We start from the raw sequence: 17,518 nt of genomic DNA on the forward strand, positions 1-17,518 counted from the left end.
AAATATTTCAAATTAAGTTAATTAAATTTTACATTTTCGTGTTTTTGGAGAGAATATATGTTTATTTGTACAAGTATATATTTATTGATATACAATATCAAAAAGTGACATATGCAAAATAAAAATAATGTAAGTTATCCTTATGAGGTGGTTAATATAAACTTTCCAGACACTTGAATATAACACAAAATAAAGTCTCAATTATGAACTTCTCAGAGATACTGTGAGATCTTTCGCTCTCCAAAAATACTAAAAAACAGGGGGGAAAAGGAAATAAATTTTGCTTAGTTAGTTTAATTAGAAACTAAAAAGAATAATGTTTTAAACTAAAGAAAAAAGTTATCCTTTAAATCATTTTATCACATAAACAATACAAGACATTCAGGCTTCCTACATTGCATCTGACTATATCTCAAAAACCAAGTAATATAACATTGTATATATATTATCAATTTAAAAAAAGGTAAGGCAAAATACAGGATTGGTGGAAAAATCATTATAGAATGTTTAAAGTATTTTTTTATCTTAAGCTAGTATCCTGGAAACTAAAATATAAAGAGAAAATTGTTCAAAGCATATTAAATTGATTTTGATAATTTTGCAATATTTTCACTATTTACATAAAATGGGTTTGAGTTGCAATCTGATCGTACTACGTTAATAAGAATTTTATTTAGTGAATGTGATCAAATTTTAATTGACCTGGGATTTACACAGAAGGAAGAAAATGGAAGTGCTATGCAGGCAGTACAACCATATAACCTTTCTTAGGCTTCAGATTCCCTGTTAAGAAAGGAGAGACAGGTATAGAATAGAATTAAAAAGAAGGACTTTAAAAGTCCTTCCTATTTTAAATTAACTGAGTCTGCCAGCTTCCTATCAATCCTTCTGACAAAACAAATAGTACAGCTGAAGCATGTACTTTTTCACAGGCTTCCATGCTCAGCCTGACGGCCTAATCAGACATCCCATTCCACCTTCCTAAAAAGTCTAACATTTAAATCTTTCCTCTACAGTGGCTGCTCCACAAAAACATTTCTGGATTTGGAACTACCTAAGCTTTTTTGTTCTCCTGATGCTAATTTTGAAATTTAATGTGTACCCACCAAAATTATTTGCCTCCCTAAAAGCCCTTTTAGTTGTTCACTGCTTGACTGTTGCTTGCCTTATGTGCCTTGACCAGGCAAGCCCAGGGTTTCAAACCAGCAACCTCAGTATTCCAGACTGATGCTCTATGTACTGCACCACCACAGGCCAGGCTGCAGAATTATATTTTAATCAACTTCAAATACTCCATTAAAAAAAAAAAAAAGAATACTTTGAAAAGTATGCCTGGAAAGAAGCTGTTAATTTTTAAAAATCAGAAACTACAAAACAAAAGAAATACTAAAGGAGCAGAAGCAATTGCCATTTTGAGGTAAAGAATATAAACATGTATGTACACATAGAAGTGAGGCTACAGAAAGTAAATGCCTCAGCAACAGTAAGGCCAGCATCTCCTAAGAAAAATGATGGAGTAACTGATGCCTGACTGGCACTCCCACCATGAGCAACCATAAAACAAACAAACGTATGAGACAACCGTTTATAGACATTACACAACAGGCAGCACAAAACCTATAATCCCTGAGAGATAAGAAACACACAAAGTAAACCCTATAGTCACCCCAGCTTCTCACCTGGAGACAACTTCCATAACCATAGCCCAGCAAGCAAGAGTTTAAGGGCACAGTGGCTGTGCTAAGCTGAATAGGCACAATTCAACCGTGATAAGGTTGAAATCTACAAGGCAGAAGGTCCAGAAGTCTGTCCAGGAAACCCCCATAAGTCCTTGGCCAGGAACAGGCTGCATAAGTGCAGGACAAAACCAACCAAGGCGTAAAATAGAGTGGCTAAGAAAGGAATAACAGGTTGTTAAGGAGTGCAGGGTACACTCTGTATTTCCCACCCAGTCAGAGAAACTACATTAACATCTCACTAACACCTCAGACATCCAGCTGAGATACCAAAAAGGCCTCAACCAAGACTAACGACTACATTCTGGAATAAGACTATTCTAGAATCACCCAAAATCTAAAATCAGGCCCCAATGAGTTTTCAAGGGATTAAAAGTTTGCAGGTTGAGTTGCACTAAGGTAAGGAAACACACTAGGCTCTGCACAAATCCATCTTTGCAAAGATTAAAACCAAGCCTACAAAATTCAAGATGGTCAGCCAGTAAGTGAATTACCAACAAGAAATATTTTTTTAAAAACTACACTTCATAGAAAGATAACAAAACTCAGAATCTCTGCGATGTACCACTACACAATCCTGTGTACAAATGGAGAGTATTAACCATGAAAAAAGAAAAGTGTGACTTATAGCCTAAAAAAGAACAGTCAATAGAAACCAACCCTGAGACAGCTAAGATGTTAGATCAAGCAGACAGAAACTTTTAAATCAGTTCTTACAAATATTTCTAAAGAATTAGGCCAAAATACATTTAAAAAATTAAAGGTAAATATATCCAAAGAACTAAAGAAATATATAGTCTTATTGAGTGTAAAGATAGGAAATCCAATCAGATATGAAAACTTTAAAAAGAACAAGATGGGCCCTGGCCAGTTGGCTCAGTGGTAGAGCGTTGGCCTGGCGTGCAGGAGTCCTGGGTTCGATTCCCGGCCAGGGCACACAGGAGAAGCGCCCATCTGCTTCTCCACCCCTCCCCCTCTCCTTCCTCTCTGTCTCTCTCTTCCCCTCCCGTAGCCAAGGTTCCATTGGAGCAAAGCTGGCCCAGGCGCTGGGGATGGCTCTATGGCCTCTGCCTCAGGCACTAAAATGGCTCTGGTTGCAACAGAAGCGCTGGGGATGGCTCTATGGCCTCTGCCTCAGGCGCTAGAATGGCTCTGGTTGCAACAGAGCAACGCCCCGATGGGCGGAGCGTCGCCCCTTGGTGGGCATGCTGGTGGATCCCGGTCGGGCACATGTGGGGAGTCTGTCTGACTGCCTCTCTGTTTCCAACTTCAGAAAAATACAAAAAATTAAAAAATTAAAAAAAAAAAAACAAGATGAAAACTCTAGAACAAAAAGTACAATAACAAATGAAAAATGTACTGAATGGGCTTAACCGAGAGTCAGTGAACTTGAAAATAGATCAATAGAAAGTAATCTGAAAAACAAAGAAAAAAGAGCAAAGAAAAATTAATAGTACCTTAGGAACTTATAGAACAATATCAAAGAGTCTAACATATATATAATTGGAGCTCCAAAATGAGAAGAGAGTGAAAATAATGCATAAAGAATCACTGATATTTTCCAAATAGGATGAAAAACCACTGACTTACTCATCTAAGTTCAACAAGCCTCAACTAGGATAAATACAAAGAAAACCACACCTAGACTTATCATACTCAAATTGCTAGACACCAAAAGTAAAGAGAAAATTTTGAAATCAGCCCCAAAAGACTTTTACATATAGGGGACCAAAGATATGAGTAACAACTAACTTCTCAACACAAACCATGAAGACCATAAAACAATAGAATGCTATCTTTCAAGTGGTAAAATGCCAGTCCATAATTTCATACTCAGCAAAAATATCCTTGAAACAGCAGGATGAAATAAAAACACTTTCAGATATATAAAATCTGGGAACTTTTTCACCAACAGTCCTGGACTACCAGAAATGCTAAAAAAAATATTCTCCAAGCAGAAGAAAATCAACACAACTGTAATATTATATCAAAGGACAGAAGATGGACACCAAAGACAGGCAAATATGTAGGTGAATATAAAAGATATAAAAGACTCCATTTCACCACTTTATACTCATTAGCATGGCTATAATCAAAAAGACAAAAACAAGTGTTAGCAAAAGATATAGAGAAACTAGAACCCTTGTACACTGATGGTGGAAATGTAAAATGGTGCAGCCACTTTGGAAAACATAATAGCTGCCTGACCTGTGGTGGCGCAGTGGATAAAGCGTCGACCTGGAAATGCTGAGGTCGCCGGTTCGAAACCCTGGGCTTGCCTGGTCAAGGCACATATGGGAGTTGATGCTTCCAGCTCCTCCCCCCCTTCTCTCCCTCTGTCTCTCCCTCTCCTCTCTAAAAAAAATGAAAAAAAAAAAAAAAAGAAAACATAATAGCCAAAAACAGGGGGGAAAAACAAATGTCAATCAAATAATGAATGCATAAATAAAATGTAGGCTATCAATACAATGGACTAGCATTCAGTAACAAAAAGAAATGAAGTACTAATACATGCTACAACATGGATGAACCTTGAAAACATACTAAGTAAAAGCCAATCACAGAGGACCATATAGTATATGATTCCATTTATATGAAATGTCCAAGAGTAGGCAATTTGCAGAGACAAAAAATCGATTAATGGTTGCCTAGCGCTGGGGAGCAAAGGGGGAGGAGAGAAGGGCAGAGGGAAGGGTCAGAGAGTGATGATTAATTAGTGGGTTTCTTTATGAAGTAACAAAAATGTTCTAAAATTGACTGTGGTGATGGATGCCCGTCTCTGAGAAAATATTAAAAGCTACTAAATTCTACACTTTCAATGAATTAATTTTATGGTATTTTAGTTAATCATATCTCAATAAAGGTGTTTTTTTTTAAAGACTTTTATTTTTTTCTACATTTCCTTAAAGACAACCAGCTATTTAAAGCAAAATCAACAATACTGAATTATAGACAGAAGTAAAAGAGGACTTCATCAGCATAAAGGACAAGAGGTGAACAAATGGAATTATTTTGTTCACATTCGTGGGGTATTAAAGTGAGAAGTAAATAATAGAGTGTATCAGATGCTACCTCTAAATAGACTTTGTAAATAATGAACACTGTTATACCTAGAGCAATCACTAAAAAGTTATAAAAATAAAGTTAGAAATTAACAACAGTATTTCCAGAAAGTCTCCCTTTCTAATTCTTCTACCCAGAATGAGTGCCTTTCCTAATTGTTCTGCCCAAAAGAGGTGTTGTTTCCTCATTTGTCCAGCATCAGTTAAAACAGTGGTAGTCAACTTGGTCCCTACCGCCCACTAGTGGGTGTTCCAGCTTTCATGGTGGGCGGTAGCAGAGCAACCAAAGTATAAATAAAAAGATAGGTTTAACTATAGTAAGTTGTTTTATAAAGATTTATTTTGCCAGCCCTGGCCGGTTAGCTCAGCGGTAGAGCGTCGGCCTGGCGTGCGGGGGACCCGGGTTCGATTCCCAGCCAGGGCACATAGGAGAAGCGCCCATTTGCTTCTCCACCCCCGCCCCCTCCTTCCTCTCTGTCTCTCTCTTCCCCTCCCGCAGCCAAGGCTCTATTGGAGCAAAGATGGCCCAGGCGCTGGGGATGGCTCCTTGGCCTCTGCCCCAGGCGCTAGAGTGGCTCTGGTCGCGGCAGAGCGACGCCCGGGAGGGGCAGAGCATCGCCCCCTGGTGGGCAGAGCATCGCCCCTGGTGGGCGTGCCGGGTGGATCCCCGTCTGGTGCATGCGGGAGTCTGTCTGACTGTCTCTCCCTGTTTCCAGCTTCAGAAAAATACAAAAAAATAAAAAAATAAAAAAGATTTATTTTGCCAAATTTAGCAAAAATCCAACATAAAGTACTTGGTAAGTAGTTATTATTATATGCTTTAACTTGCTGTAACTCTGCTTTATAAATTTTATAAAGTAAAGTTACTTCCCTACTTTATAAATCACCATTACTGTGGAACTGGTGGGCGGTTAGAAAATTTTACTACTAACAGAGATACAAAAGTGGGTAGTAGGTATAAAAAGGTTGACTACCCCTGAGTTAAAACAAATATATTAATAACACTTATGAATTACTCTTTCCAACAATAAATATAATTTTAATCTAATAAAGCTTCTAAATATAACTAATAATTTAGAAAAAATACAAAAGAACATATTACACAATACCACAGAGATGCAATCAGCAAAATTCAAATAGATAATTCTTGCAACCTCCCCAGTAACACCAGTAAGAGAGAAAAAGAGGAACAGAGAAAAAAGGGAAGAAAAACATCTTAGGTAAATATGGTAAAATATTGACTTTTATATATCAGGACACATTTTGGTTTATTCTACTACTTTAGCTTATATATGTTTTTTTGTTTTTGTTTTAACTGAGAGAAAAGGGAGATAGTGAGACAGACTCGCACATGCACCCAGACCAGGATCTACCTGGCAACCCCTGATTGGGGCCAATGCTCAAATCATCCAAGTTATCCTCAGCACATGGGCAATGCTGGAAACAATCGCGAGCCACTGGCTGCAAAAGGGGAAGAGAGAGAAAGGGGAAAGGGAGGGGAAGAGAAGCAGATGGTTGCTCCTCAGGTGTGCCCTGACAGGTAATAGAACCCAGGACATCTGTACACTGGCCAACATTCTAGCCACTGAGCCAACTGGCCAGGGCCATCTTATATATGTTTCAAGTGAAAAAAGTACATTTAGTAAAATCAAATACACATAAGTTTCAGAGCTAAATTTTGTCAAGAATGGTTGAGATAGAAAATAAATTATTCAAGACTGTAGTTAAATGGGAATATAACTGATTCTACCTAATGCAATATGCCTTCAGAAGTCTATGAAAGAATTCTGTGAAAGGCCCATTTCTTAAAATAGGTGGCCCTTATAAACAAGATAAAAATGACCCTTTTCTGTAATTAAGACAAACATGGAATGCAATCATCTTGGATGTGTACGCAATCAATTCATTTGGTTGTTTGCTAGACTGAATTGATACATAAGGGAATATGCTTCCTCAATTGCTAGCAGTTATCGGAAGATGAGTATTTTCATCATGTTTCACTTCTTTTCGCCTTTCTACTCCTGTATTTACTCCCATAAATAGTACTCCTAATTAATCTTTCCATAATTCTACACTTCCTAACTTTTGGGAAGCACTACTACTCGCTCCATCAATTGCTTCCTAGAATGCTTTTGCTACTTGCCCAAAATGTCTTTGCTACCTGAAAACAGAAACAAAGAATAACGTAAGTAAAACCGTGTGATAGCCAGCATCAAGATGGCCCAGTGATGCCTGCCTTATGGTATTCACACTCTTGTGTATAAATGCCCTCCCACGTTGCAACAGTGTTATTCAGCGTTAACAAAATGCAGCAGAAGTTACATGATGGCACTTCTGTGATTAGATTATAAAAGACTCTGAGGCTTCTGGTTCTCTCTCATCAATAATTCTGAGAAAAGCCATGTCATAAGTAGCCCTATCAAAGGCCCACAGAAAGAACTGAAGCCTCCTGCCAAGAGCCACAAGAGTGACCTTGGAAACAAACACTCCAGCAGTCTCAGACAACAGCTTAAGAGAACTTTATGAGAACCTGAGCCAGAATCACTAAGCCACTCTCAGATCCCTGACCCTCAGAATCTATGTAAGGTAATAAATCTTTCCTGTTTTGGCCTGCCCTGTGGTGGTGCAGTGGATAAAGCATCGATCTGGAACCCTGAGGTCGCTGGTTCAAAACCCTAGACTTACCTGTTCAAGGCATATATGCGAGTTGATGCTTCCTGCTCCTCCCCACCCTTCGCTTTCCCCTCTCTAAAAGGAATAAATAAAACCTTTAAAAATAAATGTTTCCTGTTTTAAGCTAAGTTTTGTGGTAATTCATTGCACAACAATTTATAACTAATACAAATAGTAATACTAGATCATAATATGTACCTGCTCTTCTCAGACTAAGAAGTGTATTAAGGAAATCTAAATATTCACTAAGAATCTTGTTAAATCAATTATAGTACAAATGCACAGTGGACTGCCTTCCAACTGTTAAAAATAAAGAAGACATTTATAGTACAGGCTGATTTAGAAAAGATATCCAAGATTTCATATAAAGAAAAAATTAAGAAGATACTGTAGGACATGGAAACAATCAAAAAGCCCGTCAATAGATGACTGGATAAAGAAGATGTGGCACATATACACTATGGAATACTACTCAGCCATAAGAAATGATGACATCAGATCATTTAGAGCAAAATGGTGGGATCTTGACAACATTATATGAAGTGAAATAAGTAAATCAGAAAAAACCAGGAACTGCATTATTCTATATGTAGGTGGGACATAAAAGTGAGACTAAGAGACATTGATAAGAGTGTGGTGGTTAAGGGGGGGTGGCGGGAGAGGGGGAGGGGCACAAAGAAAACTAGATAGAAGGTGACAGAGGACAATCTGACTTTGGGTGATGGGTATGCAACATAATTGAATGACAAGATAACCTGAACATGTTTTCTTTGAATATATGTACTGTGATTTATTGATGTCACCCCATTAAAAAAATAAAATTTAAAAAATAAAAAAAAGAAGATACTGTATATATAATCCTATTTCATGAGAGAACATGACGAGTTCATGTTAAGAAAATTATAATAGGGTCATTATAATTAAAGCTATATTTTCACATTTTATAATCTCATTCATTTAAAGGTAATCATTATTGGGTAAGTCTTTCATAGCAAGCCAAATAAATCCTGTTTTAATTTGACTTTTTCTTAACTCCTATACCATCCACAAATAATAATGATAATATGATAGCCAATATATATTGAACAAATACTATACTATGTAACAGAATCTCTATTAAACACTTCCAAATATTTTATAGATATTTAATCCTCAAATGTTGTAATATAGGTAGCACTATTATCCCTACTGTACAGATAAAAATGAAACACGAGTTAGTAAAACCACAGAGCCTATAAGAGTAAAGAATTCAAAATCAGAAGTTTATTCTTTTAGCCTTACTCAACTGTTCATATTTTTTTTAATTATTTTTACTTATTTATTCATTTTAGAGGGGGGGAGAGAGAGAGAGAGAGAGAGAGAGAGAAGGGGGTAAGAGCAGGAAGCATCAACTCCCATATGTGCCTTGACCGGGCAAGCCCAGGGTTTTAACCTCAGCATTCCAGGTCGACGCTTTATCCATTGCACCACCACAGGTCAGGCCTGTTCATATTTCAAGTCAAAAAAGGACTGTAAAATGTGGTCTATAACAGGTTAGCAAATAAACCAAAACAAATGCAACACCTGAATGACTGGGACAACTCTTAGCTTTCATGAGAAAGAAAAAAGGACTAAGAATAAAACAAAAGCAGTTTCTAATTAAAAATAGTTATTTCGGCCCTGGCCGGTTGGCTCCTTGGTAGAGCGTCAGCCCCGTGTGTGGAAGTCCAGGGTTCGATTACCAGCCAGGGCACACAGGAGAAGCACCCATCTGCTTCTCCACCCTTCCCCCATCTCTTTTCTCTCTCTCTCTTCCCCTCCCGTAGCCAAGGCCCCATTGGAACAAGTTGACCCGGGTGCTGAGGATGGCTCCATGGCCTCCATCTCAGGCACTAGAATGGCTCCAGTTGCAACACAACAATGCCACAGATGGGCAGAGCATTGCCCCCTAGTAGGCATGCCGAGTGTATCCCGGTAGGGCACATGTGGGAGTCTGCCTTCCTGCTTCTTACTTGAGAAAAATAACCCCTCCCCCCAAAAAAATGTTATTTCATAATTGTCTAAATAATGCCATTTATTTTACTGATTTTTACTGTCATGAATTTTTACTGATTGGCTAATTTCTACTAAACGAAAGCTTCATCCAGTCAATTACATTTAGTATCCTTCTAAAAAATCAAATACCCTATCCTTGAACACCACTGTAATAAATCTGGTACAGGAAAATTTAAAGAAAATGAACCAAATCTCTCTAAAGACCTACTAGATTAGGACTAGGTCGTTGCTCAGTGGTTGGAGCATCCTTCCAAGGTGCCAAGGTTGTGGGCTGGATCCTGGGTCAGGGCACACACAAGAAGTAACCAGGGGATGCACAACTGGGTGGAACAACAAATAAATGCCTGTCTCTCTCTCTCTCTCTCTCTCTCTCTCTCTCTCTCTTTTACTTTCTCCCTCCCTCTCTCCCCTCTTCTCTGTCTCTCTAAAACCAATAAAAAAATAGCTATTATACACACAAAAAAACTAATAGCCTATCTATATGCCGTGTGCCTCACTTCTCTTTTCCATGCATTCTACTTGATTACTTTTACCTTACTTTTTAAATTTTTTATTTATTGATTTTCGAGAGAGAGGAAGGGAAACACAGAAACATCAATTTGTTCCTGTACATGCTCTGACCTAGGATCAAACCCGCAACCTTTGCATATCAGGATGATGCTCTAACCAACTGAGCTAGCTGGCCAGGGTACTTTTTACTTCATTTCTAATCTTAAACCATTCCATCATGATAAAGGATAAAAACAAAGATTATATTAAAGTACACAAAAATAGACCAGTTAAGTTAATAAATCCCAATTAAATCATCAAAACTACAACTAATCACGCAATTTGTGCTTACCCAAAGACCTTGTCTACCACATTGTAGATTATCCATCATTTTTATCTTTGAGAAACCTTCAGAAAAACTACAGGAATACAATATATGCTCACCATAATATAGCACTTTACATCCCATGCTTTATAGAATCACCTTTAGTGAACCACACACATCTAACCATAAAAAATACGGTAAGAAACACTTTTACCAATCACTGCACTTATTCTTCAAAATACACAGACCCAACCTCCTTCCTTCTCCCAATCCCCCCCCACACACACACACACACAATAAACCAGCATTCTAGAGTTAGACATCTTGCGTTCCAATTCTGGCGGGCCCCACTTAACAAAGGACCTTGAGCAGTCTCGGTTTTCCTCCCATTTCCCAGGATGCTAGTACAGTACCTACTTCATGGGGTTGTTATGGGAATGAAGTAAGATAATGCATGGTAAAGCGCTTAGAACAGTGCCTGGCAAATAATGGGCACTCAATAAATGCCAGCCATTATTATGTCTTCAAAATTAACTGCCTGGAATCTGGATTTTTCTTCCTTTAAGTGTTGAGAATCTAACCAAACTCCATCAGGACAGGTGGGCGTACAGACGGGGCTTTCAAACTGACTCACACAGTAATTGTTTTCACAGCACTTTCGCTCCATTTCAATAAAAACATTTTGCATGTAAACACTCCGATCCCCCACGCTTATAACCAGCGATATGTCTGGACCCCAGCAGACAACACAGTCTGGAAATACAGTCAAGATGTTTCGGCTATGGAAGGGAAACCTGACAAACTGCTAGGTACCACATCTGGGAACCTGCAGGCCAGAGCGGTTGGGGCTAGCGGCTACGGCCCGTTTACAACAACAACGTTCCCCATTTTCCTCCCCGTGTGTCAGAACTAATGACGCCCTTTTCTCCCGTGAACCGAGGCCAAGCATCTTTCGGCTCTCCCTCCCTGCGCGTTTCACCCCCGTGAAATCCACAGTCTCCCGACTCACAGAGTGTGTCCGCACACATTCACCATCAGCTTCAAGGAAGGATTCCGGTATTTGGTGGTCTTACACCGGGGACAGCCCTGATCGTCCATGGAACCTTCTTTCGTATGACCTCCGCCACGCCTGCTTCACAACAGCCACAGTCACCTGCAAGCCCCCTAAGAACCGACGCCAAACAGGTTCCTCCTACCAACAGGCACTTGGCTGAGACGGTCCCTTTGAGAATGAGCACCGGCCGGGAAAAGGCACTAGAGCACAAACGTTCCGGCAGCGAGTTTTCCGGTCCGGCAGCTGAAGCTCCGTCTTAGCTTCTGTTAAGCCAGCGCAGTATCTTGGATTTCGGAGTAGGGCTTTTAAACAGGCAAATTGAACATAAAGGCTCATCTCTGTACACCTAAATGTATTTTTTTCAAAGAATTATTAAACAATTAGGAACATAGATTCCATCTTGTTCTGAAAATATTCCCATGGTTTCAAAGATTTATGCCTGGTGTACATAACATATTCTGTAATTTAGAATAGTATTTCCTTTTGAACAATTTGATAGTCTGTGCTGTATACTTCTCCTTTATATTTGCACAGTAATGCAAGCACAGAAATAATATGCATTCGTAGACAGAAAGTTTGAAAAAGTTATCTATAATGAAAGTCTCTGCACCGACTCTAAATAGTACAGATTCTAAGTGTCAGTATATTCTATAATATCTGCTCTGAAGAAATTAACAATGTCACCTGGCTTAACAGTGTCACTTGACTCCAGTATCTCTTACCCTCCCTGCATCAAAGACAATATTTATTTCCCCAAATACTGGGCTGAGGGGTGCAGTTGGGGGGATAGTGGTGCAGAGGAATCACACAAGAATATACAATGTATTTCAGTAATTCTAGAGAGCCTGAATCTCTTTGCAAATAGTAAGCCACGTTCACTGCATTTATCAAGCTGTAAAGTGAAGTCTATAAACAGCTCTATTAGGTAATAGACTCCTTCCACTGTAAGGGACACATCTTATCATCTCCATTACAAGAATTTGTTGATATTTAATAAGTAAATGAAAAATGAGTGAATGACTATCAACAGTAGTGTATTGTGAGAAAAGTTTTTATGCCAAGCATTGTCTTGTAATTTGACTCAAATTCCATCAGAAGTGGACATGAAGACAAAGCTTTTTATAACTCATACAATGAATATCAGCTGTATACACTCATAATAATTTTAATTTTTCATAGCACTTTTGCTCTTTTCAATAAAAATATAAGAAGGAACATTCAACTCCCACCTTTTTGAACAGTGATGTGGAACCCATAATGTGTTAACACAGTGGGATTTCCATGGGATATGAATAGGAAACCTAACAAACAACTGAACAGCACATCTGGAAAAGAGAGACCAAAGCAGGCCATGGCAGCACACGGCTTTGTATGAGTATACAGACTCCAGGGATTCATCAAATAAGTCATGTCATCTTTTTTACCATAATATTGTTCATTAACAAGATCAAACCAAATGTAAATTTATTAAAATAGGCAATATCAAATGATGTGCCCACCTGGAAGCTTATTATGTATGCTGCTATTGTCTTACTGAAAGAGAATGCATCCAAACCAGTTATATGACATGACTCAGAGTGAAGCTCTAAGAATAAAGGCAACTTTTAGGATCTTTATATTTTAACAAAGCAGGATACTTATGGTGAAAATGAACATGATCAGTGAGCAAATAAAATTTTTAGACATTATTAAAATAATCATGGAACTAGAGACAGTAGAAAGTAGTGCTTATAGATTTGGCTGGACTCAAGTGTGGGCTTCCTCACTTACTAGCTACATGACCTCAGCCTCAGTTTTTCCAAATATAAGTTGAGGATAACACTTGTAAAGATTAAATGATATTTAATTTAAAGTGCTTAACACAGTACTTAACACAGAGTAAGAGCTTAATAACTGTTAGCCATTATTAACAGTAGTATGAGTAGTATTACATTAATATCTAAAAGAGGCAGTGTACCTGACCAGGTGGTGGTACAGTGGATAGAGTACTCACTTGGGACTCTGCGGACTCAGGTTCAAAACCCTGAGGTCGCCGGCTTGAGCGCAGGGTTGCTGGCTTGAGTGTGGAATCACAGACATTACTCCGTGATTGCTGGCTTGAGCCTAAAGATCACTGGCTTGAAGCCCAAGGTCACTCGCTTGAGCCCAAGCTTGCTGGCTTGAGCAAAGGGTCACAGGCTCACCTAGAGCCCACCAGTCAAGGCATGTATGAGAAAGCAATCAATGAACAACTAAAGTGCCTCGACTACGAGTTAATGCTTCTCATCTCTCTCCCTTCCTGTCTGTCCCTGCCTGTCCTTCTCTCTCTCTCTCTCTAAAAATATAATAATAATAATAAATAAATAAATAAGGCAGTGTAATGTAATGGGAAGAGCCTATTCTTCTAAATTAGACTTGTTTTTGAGCCAAATTTCTTATTGTCCCTTACCTGTTTTCTTCTTCCATATAACATGCTGTACAGGCTTGCCATAATGATTAGATTTCATGACATGTACATACACCAAGGTCCTACTACAATAACTCCTACATAATAGAAACTCTGAAATGTATACCATTATTATTGGCAGGGTTTGCTAACAAAGAATGATCAGAAAACTTTGAGAAAGAAAGCACTGATAACACCAGACTTCTAATTTAAACAGAACCTCAGCCTATATTAAAACCACCAAACTATCAAGTTTCCTACATCCCAACAATGGACCACTCTTCCCAGATCTGCTCACCCTCTAGCATTCCTGTCTCAGTTAAGAGTAGATTCTACCTTTCTGGGACAGTGTTTCTCAAATGCAGACCTTCCTTCCCAGTCCCAAAGCTATGGATCCGGGCTGGGCTTTCCTCATTTGAAGGGCATATTTAGCTATCATCCTTCCCCCTCCCCACCAACGTCTTATGGAAAACAGATCCTCCCCCACAGACCTCTGATATTTCAATGAGGCTACCGATACAATGCTGACCCTCTGGCTTAGGGGTTGACATACAAACCTTACTGGACCAATAAAAAAAAAAATCTTCCCTAAAATTTTTCAAATTGACAGGAAGGGAAAAGTAGCACCACCTGAAGTTAGAAAATGTGAGCTAAAAACTACTGAGAACTGTGGTTCCAAGCCTTCTGGGAAAAGCTCTTTGGAAGACTAAACCTTACTTGATAAAGGCAGAAACCAGTAAAATGGGACAATGGGTCTTCAAATCTAACCAGCTGCATTCCTGCTCTTCACACGGTTTGATAACGTGATTCATTAAGTTCAACCTTGGTCCTAGGCCAGTTCAAGTGGAGATTCTGGCCCCTGGGAAAATTCATATTACCACAAAAGACAAAAATGCTGCTATACCTAGGAGATAACTAGAGCCTGACACTTATTCCATCTCTACCAGGATCTCTTCACTTTACTGTTACCCTTGCAACTCACTAAGTCACCCTCCCTGTCACCTACTGTTCATCAGTATCCCACAGGCAGGTAGCTTGGTCACTGCAAACTCCCAAGCATTACATCCAAGGCTCCCTCTACTAGTCTTAACTCTTCTCCTCATACAAGTTTTAACAACCCCCAAATAGTATTCTGACTGTTTTAGTTTGGGACAAACAACCATACCTGGACCTATCACCTATGGCCATGATATTATACAGACATAGCAACTGTAGGACCATGTTCACTGCACTATAGCAAATTGGGCATGTCACTCAAAGTCCTTCATAATTTGTCCCCAATATGCCTTTTAAACTAATCTCTCATCACACACTTACATAAAACCCATACTCCAGACACACTGAATTACTTAATAGTTCAGAATTATATCATACAACATAACATCGTAGTTCCATGCCTTAGTTATTTTGTTCCCCATTCTCTAATGAACTCTATCCTTGTTCTCTCAAAATTCTTCTCATTAAAGGCCCAGTTAAAAATCCATTCCTCATTGCCCTCCTCTTCTCCAAATGAATCTCTTTATTCTCACCACTCCCATACCCTGTAAAGTATCTAATTAGGAATGTCTTATTGCCCCCTAAGCTTTTACACTCACCAGGATCAAAGACCCAAATCTATCCATCTTTCTATCCTTGAGTATTTGATGCAACACCTTGTACTAAATAAGGACTCAATAAATATTTGGCAAATGAATGATCCTTCAGAAATGTTGATTACATATCATCAACCATTGGTAACTAAATAAAAATGGACCACCTCCTCTACCTGGAAGATAACCTTAGAACCTAACTTTCTTAACGGTACCAGTACATAAGCATTCTGAAACAGAAAGAGCCTACCAAGATACAGTTAATATGCCCTTCCCTCTATCTTTCAGACAGGCATAGTCAGTCTTGAAAAAGAAATCTCTATACTTAGTGGCAACTCCATTATATGTATTCAAGTGAAGGGTAACATTTTGTGCTGGACCAAATTTTCTTCAGTAAACTAAAACGGCAAAATATTTCCATATACTCTCATCACTATTATCAAGCAGGAAGGAAAAGATACAGAAACAAGCAGCTTGGTTGTCCTCTCACACAATCCCAGCCTCAACTCTGTTTTCTTCCCATATCACAACACAGCTTCAGATTACATATCAGCACAGCAGACTCAATGTTCACAGCATGGCACACATAAGGAGTAGAAGCAAGTATTCATCAATTTTACAAATCGTTTGACAAAACCAGGGCTCTAAGGTTAATTCTGCACATCCTCAAGTCTGGTGTTCCATTGTAGCTGTCCATGTTTGAGTCAAAGGCTTCCAGTCCACTCTGAATTGCTGCCAGAATGAGCTCTGAGGCTCAGCCCTCTAAAGGAATCCAGAGCCTGGTGTTGGATTTCATTCTGGTCCTACAGGAATCTCCTTCAGGAGCTATAGAATGCCAATGTAGCACAGGCTACAGATGTCAACAGAAGGTCACTGTTACTTCTATATAATTTGTTGAACTTGGTGCTCTGAAGGCACTATACAGAAGACATGCAGAGAAAGCCAATACATGGTTTTCCAAATCAATGCACTATATTTGATAGATAATACACCTGAAGAAGACTTCTGTGATCTGAACTTGAATAGCCCTATAATACAGACAAATGAATTTTCCTTAAGTATATACAACTGAAAAGTTCCCTACTTTGCACTATCAGGATAAAGATAAAAACATTTGACAAAGATAAATTATGTGCCAGGTGCGTTTTGACACATCTTATCTCATTTAATCCTCACAACAATCCTGTCCACCTTTTATAGTTAAATAGGTAATAAATGGCAGAACTAGGATTAAACTTAACGTCTAGCTAGCTGATCCCCAAATCCACATCCTTTCCACTAAACCACACTACCTCCTGTCTGCTTTGATAAATAGGCTTTTAAAATTCAAGGAACTAAATACAATGTGGTATCCTGGATTGGATCTTGGAACAAAAGACAGACATTAGCGGAAAAACTGGTGAATCCAAATGAAGTCTAGAGTTTAGTTAATAGTATTGCAGCAATGTTCATTTGTTTGGATAAATGTATCATTACAATGTAATATGCTAACATTAAGCGAAATTAGGTAGAGAAGTCTCTGTATTCTTTTGTAACTTTTCTGTAAGTCAAAATCATTCTAAAATAAAAAGTGTATTTTTAAAAAATCACAGAAGATATGAATCACAGATATTGTCCTGAAGCTTGATATCTAACTGGTTATTTCCAGTGGGGTAGAAATACATGGTCTTTTCCATGATTATGAATGTTAAATCTATCAGAGAAGTCAGTATTAGCTTCATTAGGGTGGTACAAAAGTAAATTAAGTATAAAATCAAATGATATCTTGGTTGACCAACAGTAGAATGTAGCCCGTCCATGAAAAAAAAACAACAACTTCAAGTTCATCATGACAGCAGGTGACCTAAACAGCTGCTTTATAATATGCTGAAGTAGGCAGTTATGGGCAATTGGGAAGTAGAAACACGAGGCCACCCTGAAATAAAGGTTAGGATGATGTCATTAAAATGTTGGATTTTGAGAAAAAGCACCAGCAAATGGACCCAACTGACTCACAATTATCAGAGAAGCAGAGATGTGTTCATCCTTTTTTTGAGCTAAAACCTTATGCAAAAGCCATGAAGGAAAGAACTGGGAAGAGCAGCCGACTCCACCCCCAAGCACTTTACCTCAAACCAGAGGGCAGTCTTCC

At 38.7% G+C, this 17,518-nt stretch overlaps 1 protein-coding gene across 1 annotated transcript in view; it reads right to left on the bottom strand.

The window, feature by feature from the left end:
* MNAT1 (MNAT1 component of CDK activating kinase) overlaps positions 1 to 11,533 on the bottom strand; it is a 255,821-nt gene extending 244,288 nt beyond the window's left edge. The window contains exon 1 of the mRNA XM_066274524.1: positions 11,329 to 11,533. Coding sequence (XP_066130621.1) covers positions 11,329 to 11,417 — 89 coding nt within the window. The 5' untranslated portion in view covers positions 11,418 to 11,533. The remainder of the gene's footprint in view (positions 1 to 11,328) is intronic.
* Between the last annotated feature and the right edge of the window lie 5,985 nt (positions 11,534 to 17,518).

The sequence above is a fragment of the Saccopteryx bilineata genome, chromosome 4, assembly GCF_036850765.1.
Source record: "Saccopteryx bilineata isolate mSacBil1 chromosome 4, mSacBil1_pri_phased_curated, whole genome shotgun sequence".
Taxonomy (NCBI): Eukaryota; Metazoa; Chordata; class Mammalia; order Chiroptera; family Emballonuridae; genus Saccopteryx; species Saccopteryx bilineata.